This window comes from Ovis aries, chromosome 3 (assembly GCF_016772045.2).
Source record: "Ovis aries strain OAR_USU_Benz2616 breed Rambouillet chromosome 3, ARS-UI_Ramb_v3.0, whole genome shotgun sequence".
Taxonomy (NCBI): Eukaryota; Metazoa; Chordata; class Mammalia; order Artiodactyla; family Bovidae; genus Ovis; species Ovis aries.
In genome coordinates this window covers 194,418,802-194,440,006 of record NC_056056.1, presented here as the reverse complement: position 1 = coordinate 194,440,006, position 21,205 = coordinate 194,418,802, and the positions used below count along the sequence as shown (strand labels likewise).

The window sequence follows — 21,205 nt, the reverse complement described above, 5'->3', positions numbered from 1 at the left end:
CCCTTCTCCAAGATGAAATATCCCTTTTCACTTATGAAAGACTAACTTAAAATGATCAGAGTGTTTGTATGACTCCATTCCTTAATAATAATTTTGAAATGAAACTAAGGAAATGCGAATCTTTAAATTCTATGGCATCATATTCCACAATCTCAAATTGACCTGGTAAATTGATAAGACAAAGATTAGGTTAATAGACTGTCTATATTATGATTCAAAACCATTTTCTATTGTGGTATTATAGGTTGGTTAGAGTGATTGCCTTTTATGGCAAATTCTGTTGCGTTTTGTGAGTAAACCATTTCTGTGTCCCATTTTGGAATAGAATTTTCAATACTGTATCACGGGTGGATATTTTGATTACAGCTGAGATCTTGCTATTGAAAAAGTCACATTACAGAGCAAAACCCTTTTGATGTTTTCCACAGTCATATTTTTGAATGAATTTTAAAGCAATATCAGGTTATGATAAATTTCTTGTGGCATATTTTCAGAAAAATTTCATTCCCAAATCAACAACTTGATAATGTCCTTATATGCACAAACTTCTAAATTTTGATAAAATCTAATCATCTATTTTTTTCCTCTCATTGCTTGTGCTTTTGGTTTCATACTTAAAAACTGTTGTCTAATTCAAAGTCATGAAGATTTACACCTATGTTTCCATCTAAGAGTTTCACAGTTTACCTCTTACATTTAGGTCTTTTATCCATCTTGAGTTAAATTTTTGTATATGGTACCAGGTAGGAATCCAACTTCATACTTTGGCACCTGGATAGCCAGTTGCCCTTTAACTATTTGCTGAAAATAATCTTTTCTCACTGAATGATTTTAACATCTATCTTAAAGTCAATTAACCATAGAGGTATGGGTTTATTTCTAGACTAGCACTTCTATTCTATTGGCCTATATATCTACCCTTGTGGCAGAATCACAATGTTATTATTATAATTTTGTAGTAAATCTTGAAATCAGAAGTATGAGTCTGTTGTGGTTTTTTTTAATTTTATTTATTCATTTATTTTTGACTGTGCTGGGTCTTCATTGCTACCTGTGCTTTTCTCTAGCTGTGGTAAATGGAGGCTACTCTCATTGCAGAGCACAGGCTCTAGGGCACACAGGCTCAGTAGCTATGGTACATGGATTTAGTTGCCACAGGCATGTGGGATCTTCCTGGACCAGAGGTCAAATCTGTGTCCCCTTCATTAGCAGATGAATTCCCAACCACTAGACCACCGGGGAAGTCCATAGTTCTTATTTTTTAAGGATGTTTTGGCTGCCCAGTGCCCTTTGCATTTCCATTTGCATTTTAAGATCAGCTTGTCCATTTCTCTAAAAATAAAAGCAACTGGTATTATAATTTTCCTAGGCATTGCACTGAATATGTAGATCAATTTAGGGAATACTCTCAAGTTAGAATACTTGAACTTTTTCTGGTTCTATCCTCACTTTTAATGACACTTCTCTTCCATCTTACTGTCATATCCTTTCTTATCCTCCACATTCCCCTTCATCCTTACTTGACTTTTTACTCATCTGGATTGTTGTCATCAGCTATCTCATGACTTGTCTATAATTCTGAGTCTATAGTGATCCTTCCCTGCTTCCGTTAAAAATCAAGGCATGAGCTTCTTCAACTTTCTTCTTCGTTACTTCAGAATAGATCTTCATTTATTGCCTATGCCTTCTCCATAGTTCTATGGGTTCGTCCACCCTGCACACACCTGACTTCTTGATGCCTACCCTTTCTGTCTTCTCTGATGTTTTGTTCAACCAAACACTCTCTCTTGTGTATCTGTTCAATCTCCCTCATCCACTGATTTCTGCACTATATCAAATTCACACTGATTTCTTTCCTGTCATTACACTCTGCATCTACTTCCTGACCACTCACTCGACTCAAATGCTATCACTTTCTACTCACAAAACTCTCAGTATCTTTTGCCACTTGTCTATGTTAGTTGCTCAGCCACTTATCTGGTGTCCTTTTCATGGTCTTCATCTTCTTACCTGGCCAGCTTTCTTCTGATGCTCTTCCTCTTAAGACTCAGAAATCTGTGCATTCATCTATTGTTCCACTTTTTCCCTCATGACTACCCCTTCTTTTCATTTTCTTCCTTCCACTTCCTCCCTTACTCCCTTCTACTCGACAAATAAGAATTGTTGCTTTAGTATATTATCCCTGGGACCTTTCACTATACAGAATAAGTCATCCTATCACAGTCTATTTCTCCCTCTTGATTTTATTTTTGTCTCTGTATTGATGATTCTCAAATTTTATGTCTAGCTTTTATATTCTCTCCTAAACTCTACAGACATGCATGGAAATTTTTTCTTGGTGTATAGCCAGTTAAATTATACCTGGCCATATTTATTTCACTTTCCCCTAAGTTTAATGTAATTTTTCAAATTTAATTATATACATATTTATCAAGTTTTATTTATTTATAATTATGTAGTTATTTGGTTTCCCAGGTGGCTCGGTGATAAAGAATCTAACTGCAGATGAGGGTTCAATCCCTGGGTCAGGAAGATTCCCTTGAGGAGAGCATGGCAACCCATGCCAGTATTTCTTGCCTGGAAAATCTTGTGGACAGAGGAGACCAGTAGACTACAGTCCAGATGGTCACAAAGAGTTAGACACAACTTAGCAACTGAGCACATGTAGTCACTTATATACTAAATTTTGTATGGACAATGTCTTACTCATCTTAATACATCCAGAGATTATCAGTTGTTTCTATGTATTATATACTCTAATATTTGTTGAAGAAAGAAATACATATTTTAACAAGGCATTTGTTAATTTATTGCAGGTGAGCATTTTGTATTCTTTCAGTATAGGTATGTAGAGGGATTTGAAAGGATTGAATAGAAAGACACTGAAAAAGATTATTGCAAAATCAATAAGTCATCAAAAATCTCCCAAAGTTGCTTCAAATAATGGTTCCTAAATATTTTAACTCCTCATTATGTGTAGCTCTGTTCCTACCTTCTCTCACGCTCTTTGATTCTTCTGGTTTAAAAAAGCTATTTCAACACTAATAGCAAAATGTCCCAGTATTCAAAGTTATGATTTTACAACTAACAACAGATGGAATAACTAAGGAATATAAACAAATTATATATAATAAATTAAGACCTTTTAGGAGATTGTAAGGCAACATACAAAGGTGGATGTTAAGTTGCCTATTGTGGGAGGTAGTGATAGATTTTAAGAAAGTAAATTTCAGGAAACATAATCAAAGGTCTGAAGACAGATATCTATGGAAAATGTTGTAGAGAGGTTGTGATATCATAGAGAGACTGTGATAAAGAGAAACTATATAGGAAACTAGATAAATTGAGGGCAGAGCTAGGAATAAGTGGTGGGCTCATATTTAATAAAGAGTCAGCATACTTCATCAACTTGAGAGAGAAGACATTTAATATATTTGAGAAACATTATATTGCAAAAATTTTTATAAGAAATTGATTTTAAATACTACAGGTCAAATGACCAATATCAAAGCTAACAAAGACCTGAACAAAAATAGAAGTAATGAAAATAGAAAGATTTTGAATAAATGACATTTTAGAGAAAATACTGCTAAATTTCTTCACAGATTGGGTATACATTGGTGCCAAGAAACTGAAGAAGGCAAATAGAACTCCAGAGGAACTAGATTATTGGTATTTTCAATAGTAAAAAGCAATTTTAGCAAAGTGGCTTACTTGGAGATAGCCTATAACTGCTCTGTTCAACAAACATTAATTGACAGCCAATTGCACCAAAGCACTCTGTTCAACATTCTGGAAATGCCTAAGCATCTAAATAAATAACTCATATCCATGCTCAAGGAAATTACTGAAAAGAGGCTAAGGTAGATTTTCCAACTCACCAATATACAAAGGAGAGTTTTCAGATTTGGCAAAATCTTCTATGTAGGAAATACCCAAAGGCATGATGGGAGTTTCACCAATTCCACGTATAATATTTCCTACTAATACATACACCCACATTAATGATTTAACTTCCTTCACACATTCTGCATTAAAAGAAAAAAGGCATTGCATTAGTGTTTGAGTAGCAAAATATTAGCAATATTTAACTCTCAGTTTTTGGTAAGCATGTCACAGTTCTTATGTGACCCCAGCACTTACCAACAACTTACAATGCCAGAGTCTGGATGGGAGGGGAGGTTGGGGGAAATGGACACATGTATATGTATGGCTGAGTCCCTTTGCTGTCCACCTAAGAGTATCTCAACATTGTTAATCAGCTATTTTGTTGTTGTCATTTCATTGCTACATCATGTCTGATTCTTTGTGACCCCAGGGACTGTAGCCAGCCAGGCTTCTCTGTCCATGGAATTCTCCAGGCAAGACTACTGGAGTGGGTTGCCATTTCCTTCTCCAGGGGATCATCCCAACCCAGGGATGAAACTCATATCTCGTGCATTTCAGGCAGATTCTTTAGCACTGAGCCACCTCAGGGAAGCCCATTAATCAACTCTTTCATTGTCGCTGTTTAGTTGCTATGCTGTGTTCGATCCTCTGAGACCCCATGGACTGTAGCCCACCAGGCTCCTCTGTCCATGGGATTTCCTAGGCAAGAATACTGGAGCAGGTTGCCATTTCCTTCTCCAGGAGATCTCTCTGATTCCAATATAAAATAAAAAGTTATTAAAAAAATATTGAATTCAAAGCAATATTGCATAAAGTGAAAAAACTTTACTATACCAGCAAAGACTCATTGGGCCATCTTTTTTGCATTTTCAAACAAATACTTAGGTATGGCCAACAATAAGTGGTATCCTGGAGCCAGTTCCTACTGGGTTAGGAGAGATGAGTATACACATCTCTTCCCAATTCAGTATTTAGCAGTAGTTTGGTGAGAGTATTTACACCACAGAAATTTACAAACACTAAAAATCATAGCTTTTTTTTCCCCCTCCAGAGACTTAATTTACTAGCAACTACTAGACTTAGTTAACTGCTATAACTGCTACCCAATTTATATACTAACTTTGGGGAGAGGAAGAAATACAAATATCTCTTTCTAGAATTGTTACTATATTTATAAGATTTAAGAGTTTAAGTTCTCTACAGTTATAATTATTATATAGAAACTAAAAATGTTTAACTGGGTAGTAATATAGAGTCCACTATGTATTTGACCACCAAATAACTTTTTCTAAAATTGAAGTACAGTGACTTACAATACTATATTAGTTTCAGGTGAACAACACAGTAATTCAATGTTTTCATAGATTATACTCTATATAAGGCTACTATAAAATATTGGCTATATTCCCTGTGTTGTACAATATATCCTTTTGTCTAATTTATTTTGCCTAGTAGTTTGTATCTCTTAATTCCCTTCTCCTGTTTTCCCCTCTCCTATCCTTCTCTCCACTGGTAATCACTAGTTTGTTCTCTGTACTTATGAGTCTGTTTTGAATTTGATACATTCATCCATTTGTTTCATTTTTTAGATTTCACATATAAGTCAAAACATACAGTGTTTCTCTTTTTCTGACTTATTTCGCCAAGCATAAGACCCTCCATGTTGTTGTAAATGGCAAAATTTCATTCTTCTTTGTGGCTAACATATTCCATTGTGTATATACCGCATCTTCTTTATTCATTCATCTGTTGATGGATATTTAGCTTGCTTCCATATTTTGGCTATTGTAAACAATGCAACTGTGAACATTGAGATGCATGTATCTCTATGAATTAACATTTTTGTTTGTTTATATGTATATACATACACACACACATACAGGAGTAGAATTGCTGAATCGTAAGGAAATATTAAAAAGCAGAGACATTATTTTGCCAACAAGGTCCGTCTAGTCAAGGCTATGGTTTTTCCAGTGGTCACGTATGGATGTGAGAGTTGGACTGTGAAGAAAGCTGAGCACTGAAGAATTGATGCTTTTGAACTGTGGTGTTGGAGAAGACTCTTGAGAGTCCCTTGGACTGCAAGGAGGTCCAACCAGTCCATCTGAAAGGAGATCAGTCCTGAGTGTTCATTGGAAGGACTGATGCTAAAGCTGAAACTCCAATACTTTGGCCACCTCATCCTAAGAGTTGACTCATTGGAAAAGACCCTGATGCTGGGAGGGACTGGGGACAGGAGGAAAAGGGGATGACAGAGGATGAGATGGCTGGATGGAATCACTGACTCGATAGACATGAGTTTGAGTGAACTCCGGGAGTTGGTGATAGACAGGGAGGCTTGCCGTGCTGCGATACATGGGGATGCAAAGAGTCGGATATGACTGAGTGATTGAACTGAACTGAACTGAACTGAAGAAAATGGCTACCCACTCCAGTATTATTGCCTGGGAAATCCCATTGACAGAAGAGCCTGGCAGGCTGCAGTCCATGGGGTTACAAAGAGTCAAACACGACATAGCCACTGAACACCAATATGTTAGCTCTATTTTTAATCTTTTGGGGACTTCCATACTGTCTTTCACAGTGGCTATACAAATTTACATTCCCATCAGGGGCCTACAAGAGTTCCCTTTTCTCTGTATCATCACCAACATTTGTTACTTGTCCTCTTTCTGAGGACAGCTATTCTGGCAGGTGTAAGATGGTATCTCATTGTGGTTTTTGATTTGCATTTTCCCAGTGAGTAGTAAACTGTGCCACCTGCAGAAGTGAAGGTCCTGAACACAGCTGGATCTTGAAATTTCTTGTGAGGCTATCTGTCAGTTATGTCCAGTCCAGAAAATCATAATTTCCATTTCTTGGTATTCATATTTTATCTTGATGAGCATAAAGATTTATGTCTACAGATATTAAGCAAATTCTAGTTTTCCTCTAAGGCAAAAAATGAATATACCAAGGAATCAAAGAATCGACACACTCTCCTGGAGGCACACCATACTGGGAAGGCACACCATATGGAGGCACACCATGTTTATCTACTACAAAGCACACTAAGAAAAATAGGAAATAGGACCTGAATCATTCTTTGGTAAAAACCAGCTCAAGGAGAACACAGGCTACTGCTGATGTCACTGTTTCCCATTGTTTCCCCAGGGGGTTCCTTTAGCTTAGAGTTTCTGAGACAGCTATTCTTAAACTCCTTTGAACTATTTAGAATAAGGACCCACTATATAATAGCACAGGAAACTCTACTCAATACTTAATAATGGCCTATATGGGAAAAGAATCTAAAAAAGTATGGATGTATGTATAACATTCACGCTGCTGTATACCTGAAACTAACACAACATTTTAAATCAACTATACATCAATGAAAATTTAAAGAAAAATAAACTATTTTGCTTCCCTCTTATTCCATCCTGGTAGTGAAATTTCCAACCTAGGGGACCACCATAACTTTCACTAATATGAATCCAGCATGAAAATGTCCCCATCACAGGAAAAGAAGTTCTGGTCTGAGGCAAGTCAGTAGGGTCACCTCTTTGCTATAGAATATCAATTGTTTGCTATTACGTCGCTCAGTCATGTCTGACTCTTTGTGACCCTAGAGACTGTAGCACACCAGGATTTCCTGTACCTTCACTATCTCCTGGAGTTTGCTCAAACTCATGTCCATTGAGTCGGTGATGCCATCCAACCATCTCATCCTCTATCTTCCCCTTCTCCTCCTTCCGTCAATCTTTCCCAGCATCAGGGTCCTTTCCAGTGAGTCAGTTCTTTGCATCAGGTGGCCAATAATATAACACAAATCTTAAGAATTTTCTTTCTACCTCTGTTTCCTATTTAGATAATTGTATAGACCCAGATAATCATGATGATGTGATCACTAATCTAGAGCCAGACATCCTGAATGTGAAGTCAAGTGGGACTTAGAAAGCATCACTACAAACAAAGCTAGTGGAGGTGATGGAATTCCAGTTGAACTATTTCAAATCCTAAAAGATGATGCTGTGAAAGTGCTGCACTCAATATGCCAGCAAATTTGGAAAACTCAGCAGTGGCCACAGGACTGGAAAAGGTCAGTTTTCATTCCAATCCCAAAGAAAGGCAATGCCAAAGAATGCTCAAACTACCGCACAATTGCACCCATCTCACATGCTAGTAAAGTAATGTTCAAAATTCTCCAAGCCAGGCTTCAGCAATATGTGAACTGTGAACTCCCTGATGTTCAAGCTGGTTTTAGAAAAAGCAGAGGAACCAGAGATCAAATTGCCAACATCCGCTGGATCATGGAAAAAGCAAGAGAGTTCCAGAAAAACATCTATTTCTGCTTTATTGACTATGCCAAAGCCTTTGACTGTGTGGATCACAATAAACTGTGGAAAATTCTGAAAGAGACGAGAATACCAGACCACCTAACCTGCCTCTTGAGAAACCTGTATGCAGGTCAGGAAGCAACAGTTAGAACTGGACATGAAACAACAGACTGGTTCCAAATAGGAAAGGGAGTACATCAAGGCTGTATGTTGTCACCCTGCTTATTTAACTTATATGCAGAGTACATCATGAGAAACACTGGACTGGAAGAAGCACAAGCTGGAATCAAGATCGCTGGGAGAAATATTAATAACCTCAGATATGCAGATGACACCACCCTTATGGCAGAAAGTGAAGAGGAACTAAAAAGCCTCTTGATGAAAGTGAAAGAGGAGAGTGAAAAAGTTGGCTTAAAGCTCAACATTCAGAAAACGAAGATCATGGCATCCGGTCCCATCACTTCAAGGGAAATAGATGGGGAAACAGTAGAAACAGTGTCAGACTTTATTTTTTTGGGCTCCTAAATCACTGCAGATGGTGACTGCAGCCATGAAATTAAAAGACGCTTACTCCTTGGAAGAAAAGTTATGACCAACCTAGATAGTATATTCAAAAGCAGAGACATTACTTTGCCAACTAAGGTCCATCTAGTCAAGGCTATGGTTTTTCCTGTGGTCATGTATGGATGTGAGAGTTGGACTGTGAAGAAGGCTGAACACTGAAGATTTGATGCTTTTGAATTGTGGTGTTGGAGAAGACTCTTGAGATTCCCTTGGACTGCAAAGAGATCCAACCAGTCCATTCTGAAGGAGATCAGCCCTGGGATTTCTTTTGGAAGGAATGATGCTAAAGCTGAAGCTCCAGTACTTTGGCCACCTCATGTGAAGAGTTGACTCATTGGAAAAGACTCTGATGCTGAGAGGGATTGGGGGCAGGAGGAGAAGGGGACGACCCAGGATGAGATGGCTGGATGGCATCACTAACTCGATGGACGTGAGTCTGAGTGAACTCCGGGAGATGGTGATGGACAGGGAGGCCTGGCATGCTGCAGATTCATGGGGTCACAAAGAGTCGGACACGACTGAGTGACTGAACTGAACTGAACTGAACTGATAGACCAAATCATCAGTATAAACCCATCCTTCTAAGATGCTTTCCACAATGGAATTAACTCTACAGTGGCCCTTGGCAGGATGTATTTGCCTTTTTTTTTTTAATATCTGTTTATTTATTTGGCTGCAACAGTTCTTAGTTATGGCAGGTGGGATCTTTTTAGTTGCAGCATGGAACCCTTAGTTGTGGCGTATGGGAACTAGCTCCCTGACCAGGCCCCCTGCATTGGGAATGCAGTCTTAGCCACTAGCTTACCAGAGAAGTCCCTGACTTTTTTTAAATAACCATTTTAAGGAATAGACAAAGCAGTCTTAGTCTTAGTAAGTATATGCAAATATAAGAGGACTAACATTCTCTGTTCTCCATTCCTATTCTCTGTGATCCTCTCAAAAATCCTGGGGAGAAAATATCTTTTTGTTCATTTACGTTACTTAACCAAACTCAATAACTCATTCAAAGCCCTTCCATAGAAAGTGTTCAGTTACAAATTAACTAAAGTAATGAAATTTATAACCTGATGGGTCTTCTGTTGGTTTGAAAATCTGGGTTCCATTTTCCATACACAAGAAACTGTTTGAAGACAAATTGCCAGAAACTGAAACTGTAGATTCATATTCATATCTGTATGAACACAAAAACACACATGTTATGGAGTTGATGAGGACAACGTGAGCATTGTGAAGATGTTCATGCTTCATTTAAGATACAACATCCAAACCCAGGAAATGAGATATCTTTTTATCTTTGCCACCCAATCATCCTGGTTTAATGTTGCCAAAATGAACTTGCCACTCATGTAAATGTCTGATTCACTCACAGTTAGCTTTTGATTATCTGCATATCTACACTTTAGATTACCTACCATCAACCTTTTGTGATTTTTGGGTGATCATTTCCTGGAATATTACTGTGGGATAAGAAACAAAAACTAAGAAAAATAATAGACTCTACAAAGTATAATTAGAAAAATAAAGGCTTGTGGGGGCAGAGGAACAACATAATGAAACAAGTCTCCCATTTTGTTTTCTCTAAGGTTTGCTCATAAAATACATATTCCCACTTTCTGAGAATTCAAACAATAATCTCTTCATGCATTTACCAATCTCCAAGAAAAACAAAACATTTGCCCATCATAATGAGAGACCTTTGGATATTCAAACACTATGAGAGTGCAGTGTAATGACATTTTCTCTTCTCATAAGAACAAAATGGTTAATAGATTATGAACGTATGCCTTATATACCATAGGCAAATTACCACAAGAATCCTAGGCCCTTTCCAAAAAGTAGATTATTTTTAAATTTTTATTGGAGTGTAGTTGATTCATAATGTTATGTTAGTTTCTGTTGTACAGCAAAGTGAATCAGTTATACATATACATATATCTACCACTGTGTGCAAGAATCCCTTAGAAGAAATGGCGTAGCCATCATAGTCAACAAGAGTCTGAAATTTAATACTTGGATGCAGTCTCAAAAATGACAGAATGATCTCTGTTCATTTCCAAGGCAAGCCATTCAATATCACAGAAATCCAAGTCTATGCCCCGACCAGCAACGCTGAAGAAGCTGAAGTTGAATGGTTCTATGAAGACCTACAAGACCTTCTAGAACTAACACCCAAAAAGATGTCCTTTTCATTATAAGGGACTGGAATACAAAAGCAGGAAGTCAAGAAACACCTGGAGTAACAGGAAATTTGGCCTTGGAGTACCGAATGAAGTAGGGCAAAGGTTAATAGAGTTCTGCCAAGAGAATGCACTGGTCATAGCAAACACCCTCTTTCAACAACACAAGAGAAGACTCTACACATGGACATCACCAGATGGTTGACACTAAAATCAGATTGATTATATTCTTTGCAGCCAAAGATGGAGAAGCTCTATACAGTCAGCCTAAACAAGACCAGGAGCTGACTATGGTTCAGATCATGAACTCCTTATTGCCAAATTCAGACTTAAATTGAAGAAAGTGGCAAAAACCACCAGACCATTCAGGTATGACCTAAATCAAATCCCTTATGATTATACAGCGGAAGTGAGAAATAGATTTAAGGGACTACATCTGATAGACAGAGTGCCTGATTATCTATGGGTGGAGGTTCATGACATTGTACAGGAGACAGGGATCAAGACCTTCCCCAAGAAAAACAAATGCAAGGAAAACAAAATGGCTGTCTGAGGAGGCCTTACAAATACCTGTGAAAAGAAGGGAAGTGAAAAGCAAAGGAGAAAAGGAAAGATATAAGCATCTGAATGCAGAGTTCCAAAGAATAGCAAGGAGAGAGATAAGAAAGCTTTCCTCAGTGATCAGTGCAAAGAAGTAGAGGAAAACAACAGAATGGGAAAGACTAGAGATCTCTTCAAGAAAATTAGAGATACCAAGGGAACATTTCATGCAAAGACAGGCTCAATAAAGGACAGAGATGGTATGGACCTAACAGAAGCAGAAGATATTGAGAAGAGGTGGCAAGAAAACACAGAAGAACTGTACAAAAAAGATCTTCATGATGGAGATAATCATGATGGTGTGATCACTCACCTAGAGCCAGACATCCTGGAAGGTGAAGTCAAGTGGGCCTTAGGAAGCATCACTAGGAACAAAGCTAGTGGAGGTGATGGAATTCCAGTTGAGCTATCAAATTCTGAAAGATGATGCTGTGAAAGTGCTGCACTCAATATGCCAGCACATTTGGAAAACTCAGCAGTGGCCACTGGAAAAGGTCAGTTTTCATTCCAATCCCAAAGAAAGGCAATGCCAAAGAATGCTCAAACTACTGCACAATTACACTCATCTCACACGCTAGTAAAGTGATGCTCAAAATTCTCCAAGCCAGACTTCAACAGTACATGAACCGTGAACTTCCAGATGTTCAAGCTGGTTTTAGAAAAGGCAAAGGAACCAGAGATCAAATTGCCAACATGCACTGGATCATCAAAAAAGCAAGAGGGTTCCAGAAAAACATCTATTTCTGCTTTATTGACTATGCCAAAGCCTTTGACTATGTGGATCACAAGAAACTGTGGAAAATTCTGAAAGAGATGGGAATACCAGACCACCTGACCTGCCTCTTGAGAAACCTGTATGCAGGTCAGGAAGCAACAGTTAGAACTGGACATGGTACAACAGACTGGTTCCAAATAGGGAAAGGAGTATGTCAAGGCTGTATATTGTCACACTGCTAATTTAACTTATATGCAGAGTACATCATGCGAAATGGTGGGCTGGAGGAAGCACAAGCTAGAATCAAGATTGCTGGGAGAAATATCAATAACTTCAGATATGCAGATGACACCACCCTTATGGCAGAAAGTGAAGAACTCAAAAGCCTCTTGATGAAAGTGCAAGAGGAAAGTGAAAAAGTTGGCTTAAAGTTCAACATTCAGAAAACTAAGATCATGGTAGCTAGTCCCATCACTTCATGGTAAATAGACGGGGAAACAGTAGAAACCATGTCAGACTTTATTTTTCTGGGCTCCAAAATCACTACAGATGGTAACTGCAGTCATGAAATTAAAGATATCTCTTGGACTGCAAGGAGATCCAACCAGTCCGTCTTAAAGGAGATCAGTCCTGGGTGTTCATTAAAAGGACTGATGTTGAAGCTGAAACTCCAATACTTTGGCCACCTCATGCAAAGAGCTGACTCATTTGAAGAGACTCTGATGCTGGGAAAGATTGAGGGCAGGAGGAGAAGGGGACAACAGAGGATGAGATGGTTGGATGGCATCACCAACTCAATGGACATGGGTTTGGGTGGACTCTAGAAGTTGATAATGGACAGGGAGGCCTGGCGTGCTGCAGTTCATGGGATCACAGAGGGTCGGACATGACTGAGCAACTGAACTGAGACTGATACATATATCCACTCTTTTTTAGATTCTCTTCCCTTTTCAGTCCTTATGGCTCATTGAGTAGAATTCCCTTGCCATACAGCAAGTTCTTATAGTTATCTATTTTAAATATCATTGTGTGTATACATCAAGATCCCCATGCCCTTTCTCTGAAAGTAAATTATAAGCTGCGATAATGGAAGAAAATATCTCCAGCTAAATCTCTCTTTGTTAGAAATTATGTTGGACTAGTTTCTATATTTCTACTAGAAAACAGAAAGCCAAAATAAATAAATAAATAAACGTACCCTTCTGAGTTCCAAATGAGCTAAAGAATGTTATACTAGGAAGTCACTGATAATTCTAGTTTCTATGCTATTGAACATAATAAAAAGGGTCAATATACCTTCCCCTTAGAACAATTGTCCAGTCATGGCCACAGAGCTTGGCTGTGAACTGTGGACAAAGGCTTTTGTCTCCACACTCATGATCCCGTGACACATGCCAGCTTCAGACAAAAGACTAGCAGCTTTAGCAGAGGGTAGAAAGAAATATAAATAATAGCTGAATATTATTGATGTTGTCTTGGATAGGATAGAAAATAAAAGGATAGTAAAAACTTTTTGCCTGAAAACTCCTGATCCCTTCAGAAAGGAGATGTCATGTCATTTTCATTTATCTGATCCACAAAACTCATCAAAATAATTCATTCTAAGTCCGTTCATCCCGAAAACTTCCGCAAAATGACAGCTGATGACTTATAAAATGGCAAAGGAAATATAATGTCACAAAGGTAAAGAGAATGGAAGATTGACAAGAAGAAAGGGAATTTGAAATTTTGACAAGAAGATAAGATTTGGAAAATGGGAAAATCAATAAGTGGGTGGTCACTGAACTAGAAAATATAAGAAATACAGGCCTGAGGAAATGCCTGCAGGAGAGCAACCAAACATGAGCCACACACCCTTGGAAATTTCAGAGAGAATGCTAGATAAAGGTGGGAGTGGATATGATCCCAAAAATCAGAGGACTGATTTTAAATGTGTAGGAAGAGTAGTTAAACCTTTATAGGCATTGTCCACCAGCCCAACAAAAATGGCCTAAACTGCAGACACTCAGAACGGGCACTTTGAGGACAGCTTGTTGTTGTCATTTAGTCCCTAAGTCATATAAGAGGCCACACTAAAAACTAGGGATATTAAGTAAAAGAAGAATCTATGTACTGAAGAGTAAGACTCCCACTCCCACCTGGCTGGTAGCCAAGTTGCACCATGTCTCAGACAGCAGATTGGAGAACCCCTGCCTAGATTAACTGACCCATGGGCAGTGCTGAGCCAGCTCTGAACCATCTAGTCCCTGTGCTGGGAAGAAGTCCTCCCACAACCATGTCGTACAAACGCACACAGAACTTCTGGATAGTCTGTTGTTTTATCCCTGTTTCTTAAGTATGAATAGCTAACCAAGGACCACCAGATGTATGAAGACCTATAACATAAGAACAGAGACAAAGCAAATAAAAAACTGTACACTTGAAGAAGACAGAGACAAGAAGACAGGCGAAGAAATGTAGATGGAAAAAGACATTGCATTCTTAAAATAAGAGCAAGATGTTTCTTAAAAAGATACCTTCAAAGAACAACAAACAATACCTTGAAAATTTAAAATATGATAGCAGTGTTCTTGCCTGGAGAATCCCAGGAACGGTGGAGCCTGGTGGGATGCCGTCTATGGGGTCGCACAGAGTCGGACACGACTGAAATGAGTTAGCAGCAGCAGCAGCAGCAAAAGTTAGAAATGCATTCAAAGGTTTGGAAGGTAAAGAAATCTCCCCTGAAAGTAACAAGAAGACAAAGAGATAGAAAATTGGAGAGAAAAGATCAGAAAATTATAGGTTAACTCATCAGAGTGCAACAACATTCAGGAATGAATGGAAGTTTTATAAAAAGAAGTGGAGGAGTGAAAGTTCCAGACAGAGCATGTGTGCTCAAGTTGTGTCACAAGAATACTGGAGTCAGTTGCCATTCCTCAGTTGGTAAAGAAACTGCCTGCAGTGCAGGAGACCCAGGCTGGATCCCTGGGTCTAGAAGATCCCCGGGAGAAGGAAATGGCAATCCACTCTTGTATTTTTGCCTGGAAAATCCCATGGACAGAAGAGCCTGGTGGGCTGCAGTCCGTGGGGTCGCAGAGTCAGACGCGACCAAGCACACACACGTGCCATAGGGAAATGAAAGTAGGGGGAGGGGATATTATCCAAGAAACAATACAAATCATTTTTACAAATTTCCAGATTGGAGGCACCTAGAACAATAAAGGAAAATCACCTATACCAAGGCGATTATCATGAATTCAAGCTCTGGAGTTTAAAGAAAAATCCCAGGAGCTCCAGAGAGAAGAAACTGGACACAGGGTTTAAAATGCTATAGGATTCTCAAGAAAAACATTGAAAATGATATTTTCAACATCCCTAGGGTGAAAACCTCAAACCAGGATTTTATACCAGGTAAACTTTCAACCAGGTATGGAAGGAGAATAGGAATATTTTCAGATGTCCAAGGTCTTAAAATCATTACATCCCTTACACACTTTCTCAGAAACCTATTAGATAATGTTTTCCACAAAGAGTAAGAATGAAAAGGAAAGTGGAAGATACGATACCCAGGAAGTAAGCAACTGAATGGAAGAAAGAAGCAAAACAAGTTCGCAAGGAGAACGGTGAGTGAAAATTCCAAGGAGGCTGCCATGCAGCCGGCATGGAGAGTCCCTAGTTCAGATTGCAGATGGGATCAGTGGTGACAGGGGAGGCAGCTCAAAGACAAAAATGAAACCGTCTGATGTGTACAAGCGTATTCAGAAGACATCGCCTTAATGGTAGAGAATTTGGTGATGAATAGTGGGAAGTGAAAATGAATCAAATATAAAATGAGGGGAATTTCCCTGTTGGTCCAGTGGTTAAGAATCCACCTTCTAATGCAGGGAATACAGATTCAATCGCTGGCCAGGGAACTAAGATCCCACATGCTGCAAGGCAATTAAGCCCGTGGGCCACAACTACTGAACCCACATACTGCAACTAAGACCTGATGCAGCCAAAAATAAACCAATGAATATTTTTTAATATACTAAAATGAGGCAATTATTTAATCTAGGAAAAATTAAAAGTGATATAAAAAAGGAAAAATAGCATGGTTCAGCTGAAATATAAAAAATATTTACATAGTCACACGTGGAATAGTGACTATGATTTTACAGTAGGAAGGCAATATGTTTATTATATAACACTAAACTATCAAAAACTAAAAGGATAAACCTTTACTTAGAAATACAGAAGCAAAGAGCAGAAGAGCAAAATGAGTTGGGCGTGGCCACCTCTGAGGAGCAGTAACATGAGTAATATTGAAGGGGTGGAGGATAACACTTTTTTAAAATAATTCTACTTTTTGCAGCTTTGTACTCATTAATTTGGTAAAAGTTAAAATAAAAATCATCCTGAAGACTAGTCTATCTCTTGGTGACCTATAGTTAAACAAAAACTATAATTGTACAGAATAACATAATTAAACAGAAATAACTGGAAAAAAATTGTCTGTAGAAAGGAGTAATCCCAAATTTTTCCAGGTCCTAAGAAATTTCATCAATTTCTAACATAATTCCACAATGAGAGAACAGACTGTGTATGATTTTAGGCCATGAAATTTTTGCACCTTGTTTTATGTCCCTGGCTATGTTCCAGAGTTTCCCAGTTTACCGTCTATGGAAATTTGAATAGAATTTGTATCCTACTATTATGTGAAAACTGTATAAATTTAATTATGTTGAATTGGTTCACGGGGCTTTTCAGGTCTACTATATCCTTCTACCTCTCTGTATATTCATTTTATTAATTTTTGAGAGTTTGATATTGAAACTCCAACAAAAATCTCAATTTATCTACTTAAAAAAATAATTGCAATATATAGTAACCTCATTCTGTATTTTCCAAATCTCTTATAAATGTGTCATCATAGTTTGATAATTTAAAAAAATTAAAATTAAAAAAAGAATCTTCATCAGACTCAACTCCACAAAAGCACTGTCGCAAATGTCTGTTTCATAAATTGACATGTTAAATGGAAGTCAGATAGCCAAGAGCATAGAAGAGGCAAGAAGGACAGAATCTGCACCTACAGTTTTTTTTTTTGCAGTTCTTATGACAGTTCTCTGTGACTTTAGGAAGCATTATTCCTAGAAAGGAAACCCAAGCTTATTTCCTGCAGCTGAAAATTGCACCTAAAAAATCACCAGAAGCTGCAATACTTACCGGCCCATGAGGAAGTGAGGTAGTGATTGTAAGAAACACCCTAGGCCCATAACCACACACCCAACACCAATCATTATTGGTCTATGCAGTTTTGTTCCAAAATAACTCACGAATATAATCAACAAAAGATTTCCTAGAAAAAAAAAATTGATGTGAGAAATGAATATTTCAATAATTATGAACAAAGTCTGAATTAACAACTTCACCCAATCATTAACTATCTAGCATTCATTACATAATAAATATCTCAAATACTGGAATTGGTGCAGAGGTGCATGAAGTAATAAGTGATTAAAACACAACTTCTGCCACGAAGGAGAGCTCTGTTTCATAATGTGTTTCAACAGAGGTTCTTGAGCTGCAGTCTATAAACCCTGAAATAGTCCATGAATAGAAATCAGTGTTCCGTGAACTTGAGTGAGAAAAATAAAATTGCATCTTTATTTTCACTAACTTAGCTAAATATTAGTGTTTCCTTTGACAATGAAAGCAGACACAAACTCCAGGGGTATTGGCAGCATGTACAATTTTGTCACCAATTATCACCAACAGAAGTTACAGGTATTTGCATATAACATTACAGTTGATGCAGATGCCTCAAAATATTATTGACACTGATGATTACTTCAAAACTAGTGTAGATATTGTTATCTAATGTGTTGGTAAAAAGTGCAAATATGTTATTTTTCGTATTTTGCTAATTTAAAATTTTGATAATTTTGATAATATATTTTATTTCAGTATAATTGGCTCCCTTTGTACTCTTATAATTTTTGATTTATGCAATTAAAATGTTATTCTGAGAACACTTGGCATCAGATTGCCAAAGAGGTCCTTGACACAGAAATATTAATAACCCCGGCCACTTCTCTTAGTGATTCTCCGTTATCTAGAGGATAAAAGATAAGTTTTGTAGTGAGCATACAAAGCTCTCTAGTAACTTATTTCTCACTCCTGCCTGTTTCTACAGACTTATAATCTAGTAATTCCCACCTGAAGCTTGGCCAGTTGATAATATTGGGCTTAACATTGCTCTACGCATGAGCTACCATGCTGTTTCATCCTTATGCTGCTTCTTCTAAGGGAATTCTCTTCAAACTTATCAACCCTGTTTCTTCATCTGGAAAGCTTTTTCTTCAAGAGCCTATCTTCCTTAAGGGAGGTTGTGTCTCTTCTCTATGTTCCTAGAGGAATTGTCATATACCTATGTCACCCTACTTACTGCATTCAGTTAAATTATTTTGCATCTATGCCCTTTATTAGACTGTGAGCTGGGTTCACACAGGGCCTAGACAAGGAGTGACTTCTGGCTCCATGGCCAGGATCTGCCACATGTGTGGTGCTAAATGAGGTCTGAGAGGAGGGAAGACTAGGAGACAAGATCAGGCATCACTGGTTTCGGTTTTGCCTTCTCCAATATTAATTTTTCTGTCAGATACTGATTAAAAGTACTAAAGGCAACTTTCCTCTTAAAGGAAGTAAAATTCACTATAAAACTAAAGGAGTAACATTTGCATTTTCATGCCAATTTGTTCACAGGAGAAATCTTTCCCTTCCTCATTCTTTCTCTCTGTCCTCACATCTTCCCAATCAGCCACAAATATCAGAGCCCAAGAATAGACTTTATTCTTCCCTACAGGCTGTTTCTAAAATAAAGTCAGTGAGACATGAACACAGTTTCTTCTTCCCTCTTCACTTAGAAAAGAGAATTGTCAACCTCCCAGAAACAACAGGAGAAGAAAAATATGTGCTTAAATTAAAAAATGAATTCCCTTTTCCCTCTTGATATCTTCTAAACATGAAGATACAGCCCTACAGGTCATAAATGATAGATTAAATATTAGTACTCTAAACACTCTGCTGCTCATGCTAGCTGACCAAACGACTATTAGATTTTTAAAAATTTAACCATTAGAATAAAAAGTCCTGTGATTGGATATGTGGCAATGTTTAAGTGTTATTTGGGGATAATATTTAAACTAATTTTTTCAAAACATATTTCAAAGTGAGCCAGGTTATTTAAGCCATTTTAGAAAATGTATTCAGTCAGATTGAATGATGTAAAGCAGAAAATAAGGAAAGTAAAATTCAGACTAGCTCCGTAGATAATACATACAAAGAAGCAATGCAAAAACAATTCATTACCAATCTCAAAACTTCCATTAATAAATCCAACTAGAGATGTTGGGATGTTGAATTGTCTTTCTATTTGTGTGAGCATGGAATTCATATAAGATCCGGATAGTGTTTTGGACACAAATGCACATGTTATTGCCAACAGAAACATCTAGGAAGAAAAAAAGTACAAGAAAACATGAAAAACTTATTTTCAAATTGCATATTTGCCACTTGTTGATGAAATACCTTCTACCAAAATACTGATTGTTTCCAGTTCAAGTAACTCTTATGTTTAGAAGAACCTTTTAAAGTGAACTCTTCTTGTTTTCTATGCTGTGTTCTAACTTTAAAAATTCAAAGTTGAATTAATCGATTAGTGATATTGAATTTTGTAGGTCATTGGTAGCCTCATTATTTTATGGAAATGTCTTATACATACATAGAAACAAGTTATCATTCTAAATAAGACATAGCAAGTGATTTAAATAGATTTTCAGCACTATAATGCTATCGTAGAACAAAAGAATACATGCATGTTAATTTTTAAAAAAGAAGGTAGCAAAAAAAAAAGAAAAAAGAAGGTAGCATTACACAAAGGCATTATTTCTGTAGCAAATTTGCTTAAGTTCTCTTTTATGCAAAGCTATATGCAATGTTTACAGCATTATTTTGCTATTTACTGCCAGTTAATTTATTTAAAAAAATATTTTAATTATAAACAATAACAGAAATATTTCTAAACTGAACACATACTTTCTAAGATAAATAAATATGAATACAATATTCCACATATTTAATCATGTTTCCTATGTATTGGTATAACTTTAGACAGCTGTCAGACTGACACAATCCATAACAAAAATCAAGGACAAGTTAACAGATAGAATCATTGTGATCAGCAGGAACAAGAATGGTTAAAATATGAAAGGCTAACATTTTGATAGTTTTATTAAGTCAGAAGGGAAAAGATTTAGATCTTAGAAAGAGATTTGAAAAAGGAGCATTGTATACTGGGTAAGCATAAGTTAGGTAGATTAATTACTGCTTCAAAATCAACAAATTATGGATAAATAGATTTATGTCAACCTGAATGGTGGTCTCCAATCTTATACCATGGGGCTTTTTCCTTGAACTCCTTAAAAATAATTCCTGATGACATTTCCATCCTGAAAGACCATTCAATTCACTCTCCAGCTAGTACACTCATACACTAAAATCTTTACCCCTCCAATTTCTCAATCTTGAACCAACCCCATAATTTATACTCTCCCTTCAAGAGAGGGCTCCAACTCAGCCATGTGCTCCTCTTGATCAGAAAATGATCTCAACATCTCCACCTTCAAATTTACCTCTCCCTGCCCCTCTAATTTTCCTCCCACTTTTAAAAGGATGGATCCTTCCCCCTATTTCAGAGAATTTCTCCATCCATGTTCTGGAACCCATTCTTTCCATTGCTGAAGTCCTAATTCATCAATTACTAACCCCCTCCTCTAATTTCAACCTCATGCTCTTTACTACCTCCCTGTCTACTAACTTATAAATATATGCAAGATATTTCTGTCCTAAAAATCTTCCTTCTGCCCTGGTAGTTACTCCAGCTACTATCAAGCTGTTTGGAAGAACAGTCTAGATTCATTGCC

At 37.4% G+C, this 21,205-nt stretch overlaps 1 protein-coding gene across 5 annotated transcripts in view; it reads right to left on the bottom strand.

The window, feature by feature from the left end:
• The window catches only part of SLCO1A2 (solute carrier organic anion transporter family member 1A2), a 115,582-nt gene that overhangs the window by 29,617 nt on the left and 64,760 nt on the right, over positions 1-21,205 (bottom strand). For all 5 annotated transcript variants that reach the window (XM_060413323.1, XM_042247448.1, XM_060413324.1 and 2 more), the window contains 4 exons: positions 19,593-19,734; positions 17,448-17,580; positions 9,833-9,939; positions 3,882-4,028 (listed from right to left, as the gene is read on the bottom strand). In XM_060413323.1, the coding sequence (XP_060269306.1) occupies positions 3,882-4,028; positions 9,833-9,939; positions 17,448-17,580; positions 19,593-19,734 (529 nt within the window). The remainder of the gene's footprint in view (positions 1-3,881; positions 4,029-9,832; positions 9,940-17,447; positions 17,581-19,592; positions 19,735-21,205) is intronic.